The sequence below is a fragment of the Lepidothrix coronata genome, unplaced genomic scaffold (assembly GCF_001604755.1).
Source record: "Lepidothrix coronata isolate B3197 unplaced genomic scaffold, Lepidothrix_coronata-1.0 Scaffold302, whole genome shotgun sequence".
Lineage (NCBI taxonomy): Eukaryota > Metazoa > Chordata > Aves > Passeriformes > Pipridae > Lepidothrix > Lepidothrix coronata.
In genome coordinates, this window is record NW_016690482.1 from 495,835 (window position 1) to 515,644 (window position 19,810).

The 19,810-nt window shown below is 53.2% G+C and overlaps 1 protein-coding gene across 1 annotated transcript in view; it reads right to left on the reverse strand.

The window, feature by feature from the left end:
- Positions 1-1,559: 1,559 nt before the first annotated feature.
- Positions 1,560-19,810, reverse strand: part of ZC3H3 (zinc finger CCCH-type containing 3) — a gene marked incomplete at its 5' end in the record, with an annotated part of 128,187 nt that continues 109,936 nt past the window's right edge. The window contains 4 exons of the mRNA XM_017837377.1: positions 1,560-2,838; positions 2,991-3,068; positions 10,895-11,103; positions 12,622-12,800. Coding sequence (XP_017692866.1) covers positions 2,807-2,838; positions 2,991-3,068; positions 10,895-11,103; positions 12,622-12,800 — 498 coding nt within the window. The remainder of the gene's footprint in view (positions 2,839-2,990; positions 3,069-10,894; positions 11,104-12,621; positions 12,801-19,810) is intronic.

A 19,810-nucleotide genomic window follows, 5' to 3' on the forward strand; every position in this document is an offset into this window, starting at 1 on the left:
CCATCAGGATGAACCCCATGAGCTGGTGGGACCGTCCTGGTGATGCTCCACCAGCATCTGTGGCTGGACGTGGAGAAGGGTCAGGAATTTTGGGAAGGGGGGGAATCACACAGTGAGGGTGGGAAGAGGAGGAGGAGAAGGAAGGCAAGGAGCCCCTCACCCCATGGAGAGGGCAGTATCCCATCAGGATGAACCCCATGAGCTGGTGGGACCGTCCTGGTGATGCTCCACCAGCATCTGTGGCTGGACGTGGAGAAGGGTCAGGAATTTTGGGAAAGGAGGGAATCACACAGTGAGAATGGGAGGAGGAGGAGGAGGAGAAGGAAGGCAGGGAACCCCTCACCCCATGGAGAGGGCAGTGTCCCATCAGGATGAACCCCATGAGCTGGTGGGACCGTCCTGGTGATGCTCCACCAGCATCTGTGGCTGGACGTGGAGAAGGGTCAGGAATTTTGGGAAAGGGGGAATCACACAGTGAGGGTGGGAAGAGGAGGAGGAGAAGGAAGGCAGGGAACCCCTCACCCCATGGAGAGGGCAGTGTCCCATCAGGATGAACCCCATGAGCTGGTGGGACCATCCTGGTGATGCTCCACCAGCATCTGCGGCTGGATGTGGAGAAGGGTCAGGAATTTTGGGAAGGGGGGGAATCACACAGTGAAGGTGGGAGGAGGAGGAGGAGGAAGAGGACAAGGAGAAGGAGGAGGAGGAGGGCAGGGAACAGCCCCCCTGATGCCAGGCAGGAACCCGATCCTACGGGTGCCCACCCGGCACCTGCTTCCCCGGCAGGGGCCCAAGAGCGGTGCCAGCAGCGCCCGCCGCAGGAGGGTTTTCCAGGAAATGTTTATGGAGCCTTCTAGAAACGTTCCCCCAGGGAACGTCCCTGCCGGGTGCCCACTGTTCCCATCTTCCCAAGGAAGGACAGATAAACCCCCCAGGAGCTCGTGCCAGAGGCGTCGTGGCCGTTGGAGACTCGGGAGAAGCCACCGGGGCTCGGAGACTCCTCGCCGGGGGCCGAGCTGATCCCGAGCTTGGGAATTAATCACCCCCCAAGCTGAGCCTTAACGACAGCCAGCAGCAAATTCCAAGCCTTCTCGGGATGGGAGCAGCGGTTCCGAGTGGAGAAGTCGCTCGTTGCCTCGTTTAATTAACGCGGCATGAGGCTTAATCCTCGTTAGGGAATCCATGGATATGGGAAAGCCCCAAGCTCCACATCGGGCCATCCTGGAGGATTCCCAGCACCTTCTCCTCAGGGGGTAGTTTTTAAGGGAATTTGGCTGAGATTTTTTTTTTTTTAAGTGAAGAAATGTGGAAAAGTCGGAATAATAATAATAAAAAAATAAATAATAAATAATAAAAAAGAAAATAAATATATAATTACAAAAATAAGAAAAATAACAAAAAATAAAATAAGTATATAAAAAAAAAAAAAAAAAAAAAAAAAAAAAAAAAAAAAAAAAAAAAAGAAAAAAAAAAAAAAAAAAAAAAAAAAAAAAAAAAAAAAAAAAAAAAAAAAATTTTTTTTTTAAAAATCAAAGATTCAAGGGTTGGAGCAGCTCCTCCCTTGGATCAGGATGGATTTTTGATGGGATGTTCCTGCTGGAAAGAGAGAGGCAAGCCACACTCCCGTCCCCAGGGGGAGGAAAGTCTTTATTTACAAACCAAACCACAGGAATTAAAATAAAAGACATTTCATGGCGACAGAGACGACGGAGCTTTTGTTACAAAACAGCTCTTGGGATACAAGGGACATCCCAGGGTGGGATCCATCCATCCCTGGGGGGAAACGCTCTGGATTTGGGATGGTGACAACTCCCCTTCCCACCGTGGGGGTCTCTCTGGGAAGGGAAAGCCCCCGGGGGGGTGTTTGGATGCCCGTCGGCATCTTCCCGGAGCCACGGAGCACCTGAGCCCATCCCATTCCCGGGAAACGTCCTCAGGGAGCCCCAGCGCTTCCCCACATTCCTGCTGAGCCTTTTTTTTCCCCAGGATTTCACCTGAGGGGCGTTTGGATGGGCAAATCCCGCCATCCCCCCCTGTGGCTCGGAGGTGTCCCCCAAATCCCATCTGCGGGGGGTTCCCCAAAATCCCTGGGAAGTGGTGCCTATGGATGCAAAACCCCCGTGGTGCTGGTGACATAACGGCCTCTCCGTGCTTTGCTCCGGCCAAAAAAAAACCTCTGGAAGAGTCGGTTTGGGTGTCCCACTGGGATGAGGAGAGGTGGGAATTAGGAGCTACCAGATCCCAAAATGCTGCGGGATGAGAGCTTGGCACCGCTCCCAACACACATTCCCGTTAGGAATGCTCTTGGAACATGGCCCTGCTCCAAGAAATCCCCTCCCAAAAGCAAGAGAATGGAGCGGGATGGAGGGATCAGGGGCTGTGGGGGCTTTACATCCCGTTACATCCCGGCTCGTGGCTGCCCTGGATTTGGGAATGTCACCTCAGGTCCCCGGATCACCTCGTGTCCGGGACAGCACCCACGGGAATAGGAAGCTCTTCCCAACCCCACAAACATCCAAGGAGCTTCAATTTGGCAGGACTTGCCTCTGACAAACCAACGGAGAAAGGTCGTTTATTGGTCAACGCAAAGATTCCAAACGAAGCCGCTTCCTGCAGGAATTCCCGGTGAGAATGAGAGGCGTATTCCCACGCTGCTCCTTGTCTGAATGGTGTCCCGGAAAAGTGAGAGGAGAAGGGGGTGGTGCCATGTCTGGACACGGCGTCCTGAGGTAGGTGCCAGGTCGTGCCCGGCTCTCCGGTTCCTGAGCGGGTCGGCTGATCCTGGGATCGGGAAATCGGGAATTCCTCACAGCCGGGGCTTGATCTGCAGCCGTTTGCCTGGAAGGAGAGCAGGGAAAGGGGATGGTGGGACGTGAGGGACACACCCGGACACTCCCAGGCTTCTCCTTGCCTGGTCATGAAGGGTTAAAGCACCAGAAAAACTGGGAATGTGGGTGGTTTTCCGCCCTGGTAGCGCCTACTGGCCTCACCTCTGGCACCTTCCACACGGGTGTCCTCCGAGTCCTCTGAGGATTCCCGTGGCAAAATCCTCTTCCTTTTGGTGGTGCCTGGGAGGGGAAAGGGAGAAAAGAGGAGAAAGTCCTGGAGGTTGGCTCAGGTCAACTTGGAAATCCCTTGGAATGAAGGAGTGGGAGCGTCCTAAGCTCCTCTTCTGCTCCACATCCTTGGCCACATTCAGGATGGCTCATTCCCCAAATCCCTGAGCATCCTCAGGGCACTTGGAGGTCCCTTCCCATCAGTCTGCTGCAAAAATTCCCAAGTTATGGGTGAAAAAGAGAATTAAAAAGGATCCAAACCTTCCCCCTGGAGCACAAGGTAAATACCAGGATCTGCTTTGGGGCTGAGATGGAGCTGGAAGGAGCAGAGCACTGGGAAGCTCCATCCCCCAGGGATTCCCAGCACTCCCCTGGGATGCTCCAAGTGATGGCTTCTGCTTCCTCCAAAGAGGGGCCTGGATGCTCATGGAAAGCCCCTGGGAAGTGACCTCCTTGGAGGACAAGCCCAGGAACATTCCATGGATCGAAGTGGGAAGTCCTTCCCCCGTTTCAACCCAACCTTTGTGCAGGTCCTCCCGTTTTCCCTTCTCCAAAGGGTTTGGAAAGGTGGTTCTGTGGGGGAAGTCAAGGGTGGGAAGGAGAGCGGTGGCCCCCCGGGATGGATGGAAAGATTGGAAAAACAGGTTTCCCAGAAAAAAAAAGGGCCCACAGCTTGTTGGAGGTTTAGTGGGAAAATCCTCCCCCACACCTGGGATTAGAGGAGGTGGGAAAGGTCATGGATAAGACAGAGGGAATCCAGCCCAAACCCCCTCCAGGTGTTCTGGGGGAGCAGCACACACAACTTGGGAGTGTTCCCACAAAATTCCACAGCCCGATTCCCAATGCTGGAGGTGGGACCACGGGGACCTCAGAGAAGCCCAGAAAGGAAGGATTTGGGGGGGGGCAGGGGAGGCAGGAGTGGGGGAAGGACCCCAAGCAACACTCAACAAAGGGAAGCTCCAAGAGTTTTCCTTGGCTTTTCAACCTGGATGAACAAACCAGCTCCGAGCGGGAGCGGCGCCGGCAGTGACACATCGCTCCGGAGCTAATTTATGGAAAACAAGGAGGGCTCATTGAGCGCCTTCCCACCCTTCACACAACATCCATACATCAGGGGCAGCCATGGGATTAGTCACTGGTGACGGAGTGGAATCCGGATCCCGGGAATGGCGACACCCTCCTCCTTTTCCAGCTGACCCCAAGTAGGTGGATTTTTTCCAGACTGGGATTTCCAAATCCCACCCTGGTCGCTGGAATTAAGGTCCAGCAGAGCTGCTGGTCGTCACCCCGAGGGGTCAAAATCAGGGTGTCCGTGTTCCTGCTCCACCGGCAACCTGGTTCAGTGGGAATGGCAAGAACGGCTCAATTCCCTTTGGATGAGCTGGGAAAAAACTTCATTAATTAATATTTCCCATTCTGATTGCTGGAATTAGGGTCCAGAGCTGCTGGTTGTCACCTCAAGGGATCAAAACCAGCATCTCCATGTTCCTGCCCAACCAGCAACCGTGGCCCAGGTTCAGTGGGAACGGTGGGAATGGCTCAATTCCCTTTGGATGAGCCAGCCAAAACTTCCTTAGTGAGGATCTTCATTAATTAATAACTTCATTAACTAATATCTCCCACTCTGCTGGAATTAAAGTCCAGAGCTGCTGGACCTCAAGGGGTCAAAACCAGCATCTCCATGTTGTCCCACCAGCAACCCCAACATCAGTTCAGGGGGAATGGTGGGAAGGGCTCAATTCCCTTTGGATGAGCTGGAAAAAACTTCATTAATTAATATTTCCCACCCTGGTTGCTGGAATTAGAGTCCAGAGCTGCTGGTGGTCGTCCCAAGGGGCCAAAATCAGGATGTCCATGTTCCTGCCCCACCAGCAACCGTGGTCCTGGTTCAGCGGGAACGGTGGGAAGGGCTCAATTCCCTTTGGATGAGCCAGAGAAACTTCCTTATCTGACCTCCACAAAGCCCCTCAAATCAAACGCGTTTAGAGAAGTAGAAATATGGATTCCTGGGGGTTTTTTTTGGGGATTTTTAAATTGACCATAATTAACTTCCCGACTCCGGCACGGAGCCCAGACACTGTCGGAGCATCCGCGCTCCATCCCAAACACATCCCTCAAAACACCGAGGCGGGAATAAGGGAACAAACCCAAAACAGGTCGTGTGAAAGGACTAAAGTGGTTGTGGGATAGAGGGAGACGCTACTCCTGGAAAAGCCGGAGCAGCAGGATGGGCGAAAACCGCATCCAAGGGGCGGGAAACCTGGAGCAAACGGTGAGTGAGGGGGAGTCGCTTTTCCAACCCCGGCGAAGGAAAAGACATTTTCCGCTTTTGTGCTTGGGAGATCCTGCAAATGGTGTGATCAATCTTGGGCCTCTCTCTCCCCCTTCTCCCGCTTTTCCCTGCCTTTGGGAAGAGGCTCCATCCATCTCCTGGGAACCAGGTGCATCATTTATATCAAGTAGCAAAAGAGAAACCCCCTTTTTTATTATTTTTTTTTTGTTATCCCATTACCACAATTGAACCGCTTCCGAAGGAAGAGGAACCGCGGCCGGAGAGCGAGTTTTCTGTCGGAAACCTGGGGGGCTTTTTGGCCGGAGAATTTCGGACTTCCAGCACTTTTTTTTTCCACCCCCCTCCCCTTTTCCCTGATGGAAATCAACATTTATTTTGCCTGAGCCTAAGGAGGTGTCAAGCAGACGGAGGGGACTTGCCACTCTTCTCCGCGAGAAAGGAGGGAAAAGGAAGGAAATCTAATCAGAATGTATTATCCAGTCTGAGGGGCGGACGGGGCAGTAAATCACACTTCAGGTGGCCCCATTAGATTTTTCAATCAAAACCTGCTTTTTCGGAGCCGAGAGGCTCCAGCTGCATCCCACAGGGAAGGGAAAACCCAATTTGTTTCCTCCAGCTGCCGTACAAGAGGGATTTAAAGGGATCTCAAGGCAGGGAATCTCCTTGGGGTGAAGGGGAAAAGGAGATGGGGCCGTGCCGAGCCCCAAATCCTCTCCCTGCTCAATTCCTGTGGGTTTCTCCACAGGGTGGGAAAGTGGGAAGCAGCTGGAGATGCCCCAAAGCCCCAAAGGAACAGGACGTGACTTTTCCAAGCTCCACCATCCCGTTATAAAAAGCTTTGGAATTTTTGCGGGTTTCCCTTCCCAATGGGATGTTCGGGCTCCGTCGCTCTCCCGATGCCACCAAGGGGTTTCATTCCCTCTCCTGCACCTTCCTCCAGGAATGTATCCTCCACCTTCCCCAGGGTTGCATCCCAGGTTCCCCTGGCTCCAGGTTTAATGCCATGAGGGGAAATTCCCCCAAAAACACTTTCCCCCCCCCCCATTCCCAAAGGGAAAATATCCCTTAACCCCCTCCCTTCCAGGCCACTTTGGGGAGCCCAGAAATTGAGGGGCCTTGGAAAGAACCGCGCTCCAGGATTTTCCAGCTTTTCATATGGAAAAAGCAGCTGGGGGGGGGGTTGGATCTCCTTGGCTCCATCCCGAACCAAATCCATGTGGAGACGATCCTGCTGCTGCTCCACCCAGACCTTCTGTCCCTCAAGGGAAGGGAACACCAAGACTGGGATGCCGGGAACACCAAGGTTGGGATGCCATGAGGAGCTTTATCCAGAAGGAAAAATGCTCCCATGGATGCTCAGATGTGAGGATGTGATGGAGAAGACATCCCATCATTCCCGGCAGTGCCAATCTCCTGCCAGGCTTCCATCCATGCCGGGACACCCTTTCCGTGTCTCTTCTCCTTAATTCCATCTTTGAGGAGGGAAAAAGCACCTGGACAACCAGCTGTGAGCTCCAGGGATCGTGGATTGACATCCTTTCCCGGTGAGCTGCAGCTTATCCTGGAGAAGATGGAATTCCACCACCTTGGAGGGCCCTTCCAGCTTTTAGGTCATCAAAGAACTCCGGGTGGGATCACAGGGATGCCAAGAGGCAAAAATCCCGGAGCCAAGCCTAAAATCCAAGGTCTCCAAACCCTCTGCCACAGGTGGATGAGACCCTAAAACTGAGTTTAAACACCCCAACAAACCAGGCCTAGTGGAAGGTGCCTCTTAAGGGCCCTTCCGACCCAAACCATTCCGGGATTCCAGGAAAAATGTGTTCCCCCTGTTGGGGTCGGGGCGAAAGGAGGAGAAAACCCCCACTTCCAAAGTGATTCCTCCAGAAGCCAAACCCATAAGAAGTTGGACTTGGATGAACCTTGTGCATCCCTAACTCAGGCTATTCCTGACTCCAGGAGCTGGGGATGGTCAGACCAAGACCCACCAAAAAGGGGGTAGGGGGTCAGCAGAAAGGAGGAGCAAATCTGCATTTCCAGAAGCCAAAACCATAAGGAGTTGGACTTGGATGAACCTCATGGGTTCCCAACTCAGGATATTCCATGACTTCAGGAGCTGGGGACGGTTGGATCATGACACACCACCAACGAGTTGCCCCCAGTGGGGTTGGAAAAAAGGAGGAGAAACCCCTAATTTCCAAAGTGATTCCTCCAGAAGCCAAACCCATGAGAAGTTGGACTTGGATGAACCTCCTGCATCCCTAACTCAGGCTATTCCCGACTCCAGGAGCTGGGGATGGTTGGACCAAGATCCACCACAAATGGGGGGGTGTCCACGACAAAGAAGGAGCAAACCCACACTTCCAAAGCGATTCCCCCGGAAGCCGAAGCCGTAAACAAACCCGGGAGTGGCCTCCTCACCTCCCCCGAATTCCCAGGAAGCCGGAGCTCGGCAGGGCCGTTAAAAAAAGACTTGGAGCAGCATCTTCCATTAACGTTACGACCGTGAAATACGACAATCAAACGGCGGCCGTCTGGCGGCAAATTTGCCCCCGCCCGAGCTGCTCGGGGTTTTATCGCCGCTCCGACGCGCGGAGAAGCTGTAAAATGTTTACAGAAAGGGTCGTTTGAAGCCATAAAATCCTCTTTTCTCTCCTAAACAAGGCTGAGCGGAGCCATTTACGCGGCCCGGAATGTTCGTCGGGGGAGAGGCGGAACATCTGTTCTCGCCGGGAGTTTCGCGGCGATCTCCTCTCGAACAAATTAACTAAAATGGGGGCTTCCTAATTAAATTAGCGCTGGGTTTGGAATGGGTTGAGTCGGGATGAGGGGGCCGGTGAGGCTCCGGCACAGGGGATTTAACTGGGAGGTGAAATATGGAAAAGGCCGTTACCTGGGAACGGCCGTGGGAGGGGAAGGGGAGACAGTTTTCCTGCCCGTTATCCCGGCTGGATGACATGGGGTTGTTCCTGGTCTGGAAGGGGTTTGCCTTCCCCATTCCGCAGGGGGTGCTCGGAAAGCCCCAGCGCCCTCAAATCCCAGAATCATTTCAGCTGGAAAAGACCCCTCAAGACCATCAAGTCCAACCTTTGCCCGGTCACCTCATCCACAAATTACTCCTCCCACCCCAAATTCCCAGGCTTCTCTTGCAGGGTGGGAGGACGATGGCAGGTTCCGCTCCGTGCATTCCCATCCCTATTTTCCATCCCCTTTCCCTGTATCCCAAGCCCAGGCCCCCACTGAGACCCCCTCCCAAGCTGATGCTGTTGCCCACGCCGGTCCTTAAAGGTCACTTCCAAGCCCCCTCCCTGTTCCTGCCGCGCACGGAGCCAGCGTTTTATCCTGTTCCAGGATTAAAAGGGCACTTTCCTCAAATTCTGAAGGTTTAACCAGGGAGTTCAGCTCATTCCATAGTAACAACCTGTCCCTCTCCTTATTTATGATCCCTACAATTTGTGTGTCGACTCCAGGCTCCACAAGCACAAACCCACCATTATCACCCCCAAAATCCTGACGCCGGTTACGCGAGGACTCATCCTGACCGTTGACACAGCTCAGAATCCCGGAATCCCAGGATATTCTGACCTGGGAGGGATCCACCAGGATCACCAAGCCCAGGTGAAGTGGCCACCACGGAGCGTTCAGTCCTTCAGCAGCACCAACGGCCTCATCCCGCCTCCTTTTGGGATTCCTCTTCTCCTGTCGGGTTTTGGGAATCCCTGGATTCTCCTGTGCCCCCAAACCCCTTGGATGAGGGTTAGGATGAGACCCAAGTATTGGCAAGCCCACGGGACAACATTCCCGTGTCCAGACTCGCCGCATTCCTTTGGCGGGGAAGTTGCTTCCTCGTCGTATGATTTTACAGCCATCCGTGATTCCTGCCCGGTTTTCCTTCCCTATGGATCCTCCAGCATCTGTTTTCGTGATGCCACGTGATCCCCCTGGCAAAGGAGCACAGAGGGAATGCATGCCCTGACCTCACCTCCACGGAGTTCCTCTCAACATTCCCAAATGAACCAGCTCCTCCTCCCCACGCCCAAAAAGCCTGGAAATCATCCTTCTCTGCACGGACACGCTGGATAAAGAGGAAAAGGACACCCTCACTGCCAAGTTCTTCCAGGCTGCCAAATGTAATCCAGGGCCTTCCCCAGCCAATCCAACTTTCAACAGCCTTCTTATCCATGGATTAATTGCTCCAACTTCATCCTGGAGATAAAAACCCCGCTCTGGGAACAATTTCCTGGCCCCGCCTCTGGGATCAAAAGGGAGTTGAACCAGGGCCAAGGAGAGGGAAGGAGCAGGGGAGAAATCCCTGGAAAGGGAAGGCGAGAGGAGCTTTCCCAGCCAGAATTATCCCTCTCTGTTCCCACGACGCTGCAGTCCAAAGTGCACTCCTGTGACTTCGGGAATATGTTGTTAATCCCGGGAATTCTCTTTCCGACAGCGTTCAGGCATCTCAGCCCTCCCTGGCTCGAAGTGATTGAAGATTCTTGGTGCCCGCTCCAGCCTGGATTTGGTGCTGGATTCATCCCTTCTCCCAATGGGATCCCGCTCCAGCTACACGGGAAGCAGGGATTGAGGATTGGAAGGGCTCCTACTGAGCCACATCCTGTGCTAGCTGAGCTGGGGGTGGGAATTCCATCATTCCTGCCACAAAATCCTGTGATTTGCGAGCCTGTTGTGAGATCCAGAGGCTGCACATCCCTCTGGAGAAGGATGGAAGAGGAAAAGGGAAGTGAGGAGCAACATCCCACTAAAAACCTCCCGGCCAGCGCTGGGAAGGAGCAGGCACATTCCCTGCCTTGCCATCTCCACCACCTCTGCTCCTGGAGGAACAGTCCTGGAGCAGCCCAAAGTCCCATTCCCTACTGGATTTTCCAGAATTAGGAACCAAGGAAAACGTTGGAGAAGCAGAAATGCAGCAAAACTCCCCCGGGAGCCTCTTTGGAAAGAAACAAAGACGTTTCTCCTCACGGCTCCAACAGTTTTCCCACTTTTTTCCCCCCTCAGTTTCAAACTGAAACGTTTCCCTGAACTCTTCCCGAGATAAAAAGGCACGTGTCAGAATTCCCAAGGAGTTCTGCTCATCCTAAAACCGCATTTTCCCAAAATTTCTACCCATTTCCGAAGTGGATAATCCCAGATTAAAGCAGCTCTTCCCTCCAACTCGTAGCCTGTCAAACACCCCATCCCATTTCCCACTGGGATGTTTGGATTTGCAAGCTTCCAAGCTATTTCCCGCCAGGAAACACATGGGATGGATGGTCCAAAGGTCCTTCTGTTGGTCCAGTGGTGCTTCCCAAAGGAAGGAGCTGACGATAAAACATGGGATAAAATCCTCCCACGTGGTTTCGGGAGCAAACACAAGGATTTGTGCCCAGATGGGAGACCCAGTTTGGACTCCCAGTGTGAACTGGGAGTTTGGAGACTCCCAAGGAACATCAATCCCATCAAAACTCATGGAGAGCAGCAGGGAATAACCCTCCTGCTAGGAAAACGGGAGCAGTTCGGAGCACACGGGAGGAAAAGCAGAGGATGTGATTCCTACCTGGCTTCTCCTCCGGCTCATCCTCCTCCTTCTCCACTTCGCACCCCCGGAATCTGGGATACTCCGGGGATCGGAGGGAGATGAAGGATGGAAGCTTCTGCAGGCAGCTCGTTGGCTTGGAGTCCTCCTCTTTCCCAAACTTCCCCTCCTGCTCTGCGCTGGAAGGTCCGGGAATTTCCCCATCGTCGTGGAGCTGAGCTGGATCATTCCTGCAGGAGGCAGATGGGACAAATATTAAGGAAAAGCAAACCAATCCCACTTGGCAACTTTGGGAATGGCACCACGTGGCCCAGGGCTCCCGGGGCTCCATCCCAGGCTGCTCCGTATCCCTGGAGCCAACAGGGATTCAGCCACAGCTCCTCCCTCCCCAGCTGGATTCCCTGCCCCGTGCTTCCCTGCCAGTTTTCCAGTTCCTCAGATTCTCATGGAGGCTCCTGTTTGGGAGTGAGCAGAGGGAAGGGGAGCAGGGATGGCTCGGAGATGTCCCGCTGGGCTTGGCTCATTCCCAACCCCACCTCTCTCTTCCAGGCAAACCCGACACTCCGGTTTCTTTCCCATCTCCCACCACGGTGCCAATAAAGGGAAAAATAAACCCCTCTGGAGCAGCTTCCAAGCCAGGGTGTGCTCCCATTCCCGCAGGAGGATGCCAGGAGCCTCCCAGCCACCCAGCCCAGCGCTCATCCCTCCTTCCCTAAAAAGAGCAGGGAGCTATTTTACACCTCGTTCACACCGGGAACGTGAGCTGGGTGTCATTCCAAGGCTCTTCTGTCACCCGGGATAAGTTGGGAGAACCTGCTGAGTGCTCGTCCCCCCTCTGCTACCTTACAAGGCAGGGCCAGGACAAGGCCCAGGCCCGGGAAGGAGCCTGGACCAGGCTGGCACAGCTCCCAGATCCCTGTGTTTCCATCCCACCTTCGCTCCCACCTCCCGCTGGGAAGAGCCGTGGAGAAGCCGAGCGCCCAGCTCTGGGTTTTCTCCTCCCACTCGAAGCAGGACTTTGAAACTTCGGCTTTTAAAGCCAAATCCCCTCTTTGGTTTTAAATTGAATTCCTTGGGATGCAGGAACTGCTTGAATTCCATTGGGAATGTCCTACAGGAAGGGCTGGGGGGTGAGGGAAAGGAAGGGGAGGATGTGCCGAGGCCAAGGAAATCCATCTCCTTGTGAGAATGAGGATCAACGTGTCCATCATCTGCCTGGGGGTCCAGCCCAGCACCCAAAAACACCAGGAAGAGCTCAGAGAGATTCCGAGGACCCAACCCAGCATCCAAATGTTTTCCAAAGCCTCTGGTACCTCCATGTCCACCCAGCAGTGAATCCAACCCCTCCATGCTGTGCCGAGGGCTCAGCCCTGCTCTCCACATGGATATATAAGGAAGAGGGATGGTGGTTTCCAGTTTTCCCCCAGAGCTATGGATAAGCTGGACCCACTTCCAGCAGTGGAATCCTCACCAGGGTTCCTCCATCTCCCAGGTCCACAAAAGCCTCGGAGATACCTGGAGCTTCCGGAGCCCTGGATGATGCATTCCCAAGGGCGAATCCTCTCTTCCCTCTCCATCAGCTCCCTCCAACATGGACACTGCCCAACCCTCCCTCCATCAGGAGGATAAATAAAATAAAAACCTTAAAATAAACCAGGACACAAGACCCGGAAGAAGAAAGATCCGGAGCGGGTCGGGAAGGAAACCGTTTAATCCGGCAAAAACGAGTTCATCCCGCTTTTTCCTACCTGTCCGGCTCCTCCTTGACCCATCTCCACTTGGAAGGGGGGTCGGCCTGGTCTCCGTCTCCTCCCGCCTCCTTGGGGTGCCGCCTCTTCCGGGGGTGCAGGAGTTTGCAGCGGCCACCCTTGGGACAGACACCATTCCGGGCAAAGTCAGGACAAACCAGCGTGTGCTTTTTCTTGCACTGCCGGGGAAGGAGAGAGCGGCGTCGGGAAAAACGGGAAAAACCCCCCCGGGAACACGGGAAGGGCTCCCCCGGGTGTCATCGACACCTCGCTAAAGGGAGGGGAGGATGTGTTGGTGTTCCCTTCTCCGGATCCAATCCTACTCCACGGCAAAACACTCCTATAAATAACGTTCTCCTCCAGGATGTTCCACGCCCACCCACGGTTTTCCAAGTGATTTAATGGATCCAAGTGATTTTATGGATGTGGCGAGTTTGCCACCAAAGCCTTGATGGCAATGATTTACCCCCAAGGTGGCCATGCTAGGAGGTCCCCAAAGAGGTTAATTAGGCTGGAGAAGCTGGTTTTGGAGAGGACACAGTTGTCCCAGACATTCTCAGGGCTTGGGAAGGAGTAGGGAAAAGCAGGAATAAAGTCCTTTTAGGACTTATTTTGGGATCACTGCCCGGCCCTGAGGAAGGTGGTTGAAGGCTGGAGCTCAACCTGCTCTGCCCAGGGATTGGAAATGAGCTTGGTTGACGCTCTCCCATCCCAGGAAGCTTTGTGTGGCCATGGAATGGGGTTGGAAAAACGATGGCATCGAGATGTTCATCCCTAAAAGTGCTTCTGGCGCTTCCAGACCCTCCGGTGGGAGGGAGGAGTCATCAGCGCTCCACAACTTCCCCACAAGGCTTCCTGCTGGGAAAGGGCACTTTTTGGCAGTGGGAAAGGCAGGGAAGAGATGCAGGCAGGGAAGAGGAGATGCCTTCACGTGGGATTTCCCTTGGGGTGACCGGGAATGTTGGCAGGGGGAAGGAGAAGGAACAACCTCTCTCTGATCTCCGACTATTCCCAAAATCCAGCAATCCAGAGAGCCCATCCTAGTGAATCCCAAGGGATGCAGGGTGGGAGCAGGTCCTGGAGCCCTGTTAGTCCCACTCTCAGCCAGGATGCTCCATCCCACCCAGCCTGACTTTCACAGGAAGCACCACATCCATGGTGGAACTCAATCCATCCCACCCGGCACAGCCAAGGATTCCCAACACCAACATTCCCTTGGGGACCCTCTCCACAAGAAAAGTGTGTTTTTCCAACCATGTGGCTCCTTCCAAACTCGGATGACCACCCGGAAAACCTCCTCTCTCAAATTTTGCATGGATCTGGTGGGGGGGGAAAACGGGATGAATCCACCGGGAAAGGAAACACTGGAGGGTTTCAGGATCATTCTGAAGGGGGGAGCTCCTGCCCTTTTCATGGAACGTGACTCCGGGGACGCGGGAGCGGCTTCCCGTGCTGACCTTTGGGATGAACGGGATCCCTGCTGAGCCCTGGGAGAGCTCTCCATGAAAAGGCAGAAGGGTTTGGCAGCTCTGCCTCCCGGGGATCCGGCACCGGAGCGAGGAGCTCGTCTGCCAGAGGTTGGGATGGTGCTGAGCAGCAGGAGGGCTGGGATGCAGATGGACACACGGATATCGTGGCTCGGGGTGGGGAGGATGGTGCTGCTTTTCCACTAAAAATTCATATAAAACCCCCATTCCCGTGACTTTCCACCTCTGTCGGAAGCCAAGGGACAACTTGAAAGTCGAGCTGTGGCTCTGCCGTTACTCCAAAATCCCAGGTTTCAGAGAAACATGGAATCATGAAATGGATTGGGTGGGAAGGGAGTGGAAAGATCACCCAGTCCAACCCCCTGCCATGGGCAGAGACACCTCCCACCATCCCACATTGCTCCACGTTGCTCCAACCTGGCCCCAGGGATGGGGAAGCCACAGCTTCTCTGGGAATTCCATTCCAGCCCCTCAACACCCTCCCAGCCAAGAATTCCTTCCCAATAACCCACCTAACTCTGGTTAGGCAGTGGGAAGCCATTCCCTTTGTGCTGTCCCTCCATCCCTTGTCCCAAGTCCCTCTCTAGCTCTCCTGGATCCCTTTAGGCCCTGGAAGGGGCTCGCAGGTCTCCCCGGATCCTTCCCTTCTCCAGGTGAACATCCCCAGCTCTCCCAGCCTGGCTCTCCAGAGGCTCCTGTCTCCATTTTCCTCATTTTCCCACCTCACCCGCAGACAGGACACATCCTGGACCAAAGACAAATGCTTGGAGAAGGCAGTGACAGGACAGGAATTCAAATGGAGGAATTTCTCCCAAAATATTAATGAGGAGAAAAGCAAATCCCTCCACCTGAAAACTGCCTTAAAAAACAAGGGAAACGAAATTAGGGAAGAGGAAAAATAACGGCACGAGACTGTGGGGATGGGAAACCCCCTGGGGCCGGGTCCTGGTCCAACCATCCCAGTTCCTGGAATCACAGAATATCCTGAGTTGGAAAGGGCTCCCTCACCCCCCCAGGGATCATCAACTCCAAATCCTGTCTCTTCACAGGACAACCCCACAAATCCCTGAAAAGCGAGACCCACTTCTGGATAGACGTTTTCCAGCCCTAAATGGGTTTGGAAAGGAGAAGAGCAGGGAAAAAAAGGAGCCTTGGCTTCCAAAACTCCCATGGATGCTACGCTGAGGGATGCTGCTGGTTTTGGGGAAAAGCCAAGGAACGTGGCTGTTTCTTCCCCGAGGGATGGGACAGCGCCGGGATCGGGATGTGCTCCGAGCTCCCGAGTCAATCCCATGTTTGTTGGCTCCATGGCAAAAAGATACTTAATAAAGCAAACAAACCGTGTGTGACTAATCCCGGGGCCGCGCTCCTGGCTCGGGTTCCTAATGGCTTTTCCACGCCTTTCCCAACCCTCCTTCCGGAACGCCCCGGCCACACCCCGCTGTTTGGGGGGCCGGGATGGCAGAGCTTGGGATCGCCTTTCCCGCTGGAAAAGCCCCTTCTGTTTATTTACAGCGGCCTCCCCCGCTCTTGGTCCCGTGTTTGTTCCCAAGCCCAGGCGCCGGGTTTGCCGCAGGGAATTTTCACTTCTCTGCCGGGATGAGGCCGAGCCGGGGCTGTGGGGTGGTGCTGGGAGCCATCTGATCCCTTCCACCTGTCAGGGTGGCTAATTATACCCCCCCAACCCACCCCTGGGACCCCCGCCAGCCCACAGGTTGGGTCATAAAAAGGGGGAGGAAAAAAAAATTCCGAGGGGAAAAAAAACCCGCCGGGGGCGAAACTTCACCCCAACCTTCCAGCAGCAGGATGGAGGTGCCACAATCCCGCTGATGATCCCACTGATGATCCCACTGTGGGGTTCCCCCCTCAGCCTGCCCAGGGTTGGGATGGTGCCCAGCTGGCAGTTCCCGTGTCCAGGACTCCTCCCCAGCTGCCAAGGAAGCTCTGGGTGAATTCCAAGGTGCCTTTGGCCTTAAATGGTCCAATGAATCCTGACGTGCCCCGGGAGAGCGGGATTGGGATGAGGGGCTTTGCAGGGCCTGGCCTTCTTTAGCATGGAGCTGGCAAAGGAGGAGGTGGCAGCTGGTGGAATGGCCTCGGCAATGATGTTAACGAGGTTTTTCCATGGAAAAGCTCAGCGGGAGGAGGTGGAGGGTGGGAGGAAGGCCAGGCCAGGTCACTGGGCCAAGCACCCAACACCCGCTGACCTGACGATCCCATCCAGCCCGGCATTCCCAAGCACTTTGCTCAGGGTGAACTTCTCAGGTGTCTCCAAACTTATCCCACCCCCTGCTCCTTTCCCAGGGGAGGGACAAGAGATGGGCTTTGATGATTCTCAGGAGGTTCCTCCCAACTCGGAAGTGCTGGAGCATCTTCCCATCTCCTTGGACCCTTGGACCTGTGTTCCAAAGTCTCTCCATCCACCGTAGTGGACACAAATCCCAGTAGCCAGACTTTCTGGGGAGATGGGAGTGCTAAACCCATGAGTTATTCCCCAAAACACAAGCTCCTCAACTCCAACATTTCCCAATTTTTTTAAACCCCTCTGGAGCATCCCATGGAGTTTCACCGGAGCTTTTCCAGCCGCAGGATTAACCACCTGGATGGCTGTCTTCTTGGACCTGTGTCCAAGTCCCTCCAGCCGCTGTGGTGGACACAAATCCCACCAGCCAGACTTTCTGGGGAGTTGGGAGCACTGAAACCACAAGTTATTCCCCAAAACTCAAGTGCCTCAACTCCAGCATTTTCTATTTTTTTAAACCCTTCTTGAGCATCCCACAGAGCTTCACTGGAGCTATTCCAGGTATCCCCCAAGTCGAGCAGCAGGATTAACCACCTGGATGGCTGTCTTCCCATCTCCTTGGGCCTGTGTCCAAGTCCCTCCATTCCCTGTGGTGGACACAAATCCCACTAGCCAGACTTTTTGGGGAGACAGGAGCACTAAATCCACGAGTTATTCCCCAAAACTCAAGCGCCTCAACTCCAGCATTTCCTATTTTTTTAAACCCCTCCGGAGCATCCCACGGAGCTTCACCGGAGCTTTTCCAGCAGCAGGATTAACCACCTGGATGGCTGTCAGGCTCTTTTAATGTCCCCCTGAGTGGCTGTTGGGAAGCGGCGGCTGGAGGTGCCGGAGCGTTTTCCGAAGTGACAGCCAGGAAATGGCTTTTTTTTTTTCCCCCCCCCGAATGGCTTTGCAATAATTGGGTGCAGATGGAAACAGCCTCGGGACAAAAAAATCCCAGCTCCCACCCTGTCATTAAAAACCTGGAGGACAACACATCCCCAGCATCATCCAGGCTGCGGAACAACCACAGAGGAATTTAACCCCCGCGGTTTTCCGGAGGGATTTGCTCAAAAAAAAAAAAAAAGGTTTCTGCCCTCCAAACGGGGTTTGGTGCCCTGGAAAAATGCCTGGTTTAGGATGGTCTCCTCCAAATCCTCGCTAGGATTTGGGATCTAAATGCTCTCCAGGATCTACCACCAAGCCAGGAACCTCCTCCCTTGGAATTTGTGGGAAATAAAACAACGTCAGAGCCGAAATACCTCTGGAGCTGGAGTGAGAACAGGATGGTGTTTGGAAAAATCATTGGGAAAATCGTATTTATGAGGCAGAAAAGTGGCTGGGAGGGGATCCCTGCCCAGGGCAGGGCTTTGGAACGAGATGGGTTTTAAGGTCCCTTCCAATCCAAGCCATTCCATGATTCTGCGGATCAACAGCACCGCTCAGCTCGTTGAGGGGGCACCCAACCCCACACTAATATGTCATTAATGAAGATATTAATTAGTCCTGGTCCCAGTATGGGCTGATTTGGTCCTGGTCCCACTTGGACACCGAGCCATTGGCTGGAACTCTTTGGATGTGGCCATCCAGGGGAATCCCCAACCCGCTGCCTGCGGAATTCAACCATTCCCTGCACTGCTTTGGTGAGGAATTCCACTTCCATCAGGGACCCCCACGATCCCATCCATCCCATCCCATCCCAGAGCCACTTTTACATGGAGAAGCATCCAATGGGAACGACCAATGCCAGATTATCTCTGCTGGTGTCCACTGGACACCCCCAGGAGTCTCATCTCCGTCAGGAATGATGAGGCTCCGCCACATGTGCAATTCCAGGTGGCTCAGGGAAGGATTCCAATGGGATCCAGAGGTTCTTTAGGAAGAGCACTGGCAGCAAGTCAAGGGAGATGGTCCTGCCCCTCTCCTGAGCCCTGGGAAGTCACATTTGGAGTGCCGTGTCTGGTCCCAACAGCGGAGAACAGACGGGACCAAAGGGACATTCCAGACAGGAAGCAAAGGCAAAATCTGCTCTTTTTTTGGGTTCATCTCTGCAGAAGTTCAGGTTGAAATCAAGAACTTGCTGCCCCATCACTAAATTCCCACTTCAGCTGCTGCTTTCCTCCCCCCCATACCCCCCCAAAACGTCCTAATTTTAATATTTTGTGGCGCACCTCCTTCTACAAAGTGTAAAACAAAGAGAAAATCCCTGACCTGGGATTGATCTCAGCACAATTATCCACAAATTCCTGGGCTATTAAACCGTTCCAGGTCGTCCTGATAAGCCCCATCTCCGACATAAAGATGTTGGAGATGCTACAGTTAAATTGAAGCTGCAATAAGAACCCTCATTATGCCATTTACAGCCTCCAGGAAATAAGATACAACTGGAAAGCCACGAGATTTCCGTGGAGATATCCAGGTGGGATTGGCCATGGAAGAATCCTGATGGGTTTAAACACTACAAAGTGTTTCCAATGGGAAGATCCCACGGCCAGGATGGAGATTTATCATTTATTTTCAGCAGAGGAGATGGATAAGGACTCAAGCATTCCCAAATCCATCCTGGACAACCCCTCACGACCTTAAAAGCAGCCCCCATTGCCAATCCTACCCACTTTTTATTTTAAATAAAGATTTTTTCCTTACTAATCAGTTGGCTGAGAATTTCTGCTGCACTTTATGGGGGGTGGGGAAAATAAACTCCAATAAAGCTCCCAGAAAAACATCTGTCAACCAGAGCCAAAACGAAGGATAAATGGAATAAAAGTTGCTTTTGTAGCTGATTTTCATAGGGCTGACTATAAAAGAGCCATCAAAGGCAGAGCTCTCCATCAGCTGTTTTCCAGAGATCGTGGAATTCGGGAATTGTTGAGGTTGGAAAAGCCCTCTAAGATCATCGAATCCAATCCACAGCCCCAAGTGCTACTTCCAAGTAAATCCTTCCAGGGATGCGGATCCCACCTCTCCCAATGCCAGGTGAAGAGCTCCTCAGGGTGCTCAAGGAAAAGCCAAGTTGGGATTCAACCTGGGACCAAAAGAGCGGGAAAAAAGACCTGGAAAACCCAAGGTCTGAGGGTGTGAGGAAAGAAAAATGTCCTTTTAAGCAAATAAGCTGAGAACACACAACAGGAACAGAGTTGAGCTTCACCTTCCCGGGATAAAAGATTAACAAGGAACAAGGAGCCCGAGCTGATGTTTTCCATCACAAATCCATCCCCTGGATAATGGAGATAAAATCCCAAATGACATTTTAATGTTGGATGCTGCTCTCACAGCTCTGGTGAAAAGAAATAAGAAAAAAAAGAAAAAAATTAGAAAAAAAGAAAAAAATTTAGAAAAAAGAAAAAATTAGAAAAAAAATTAGAAAAAAAAGAAAAAATTAGGAAAAATCAAAAAATTAGCAAAAAAGAAAATTTTT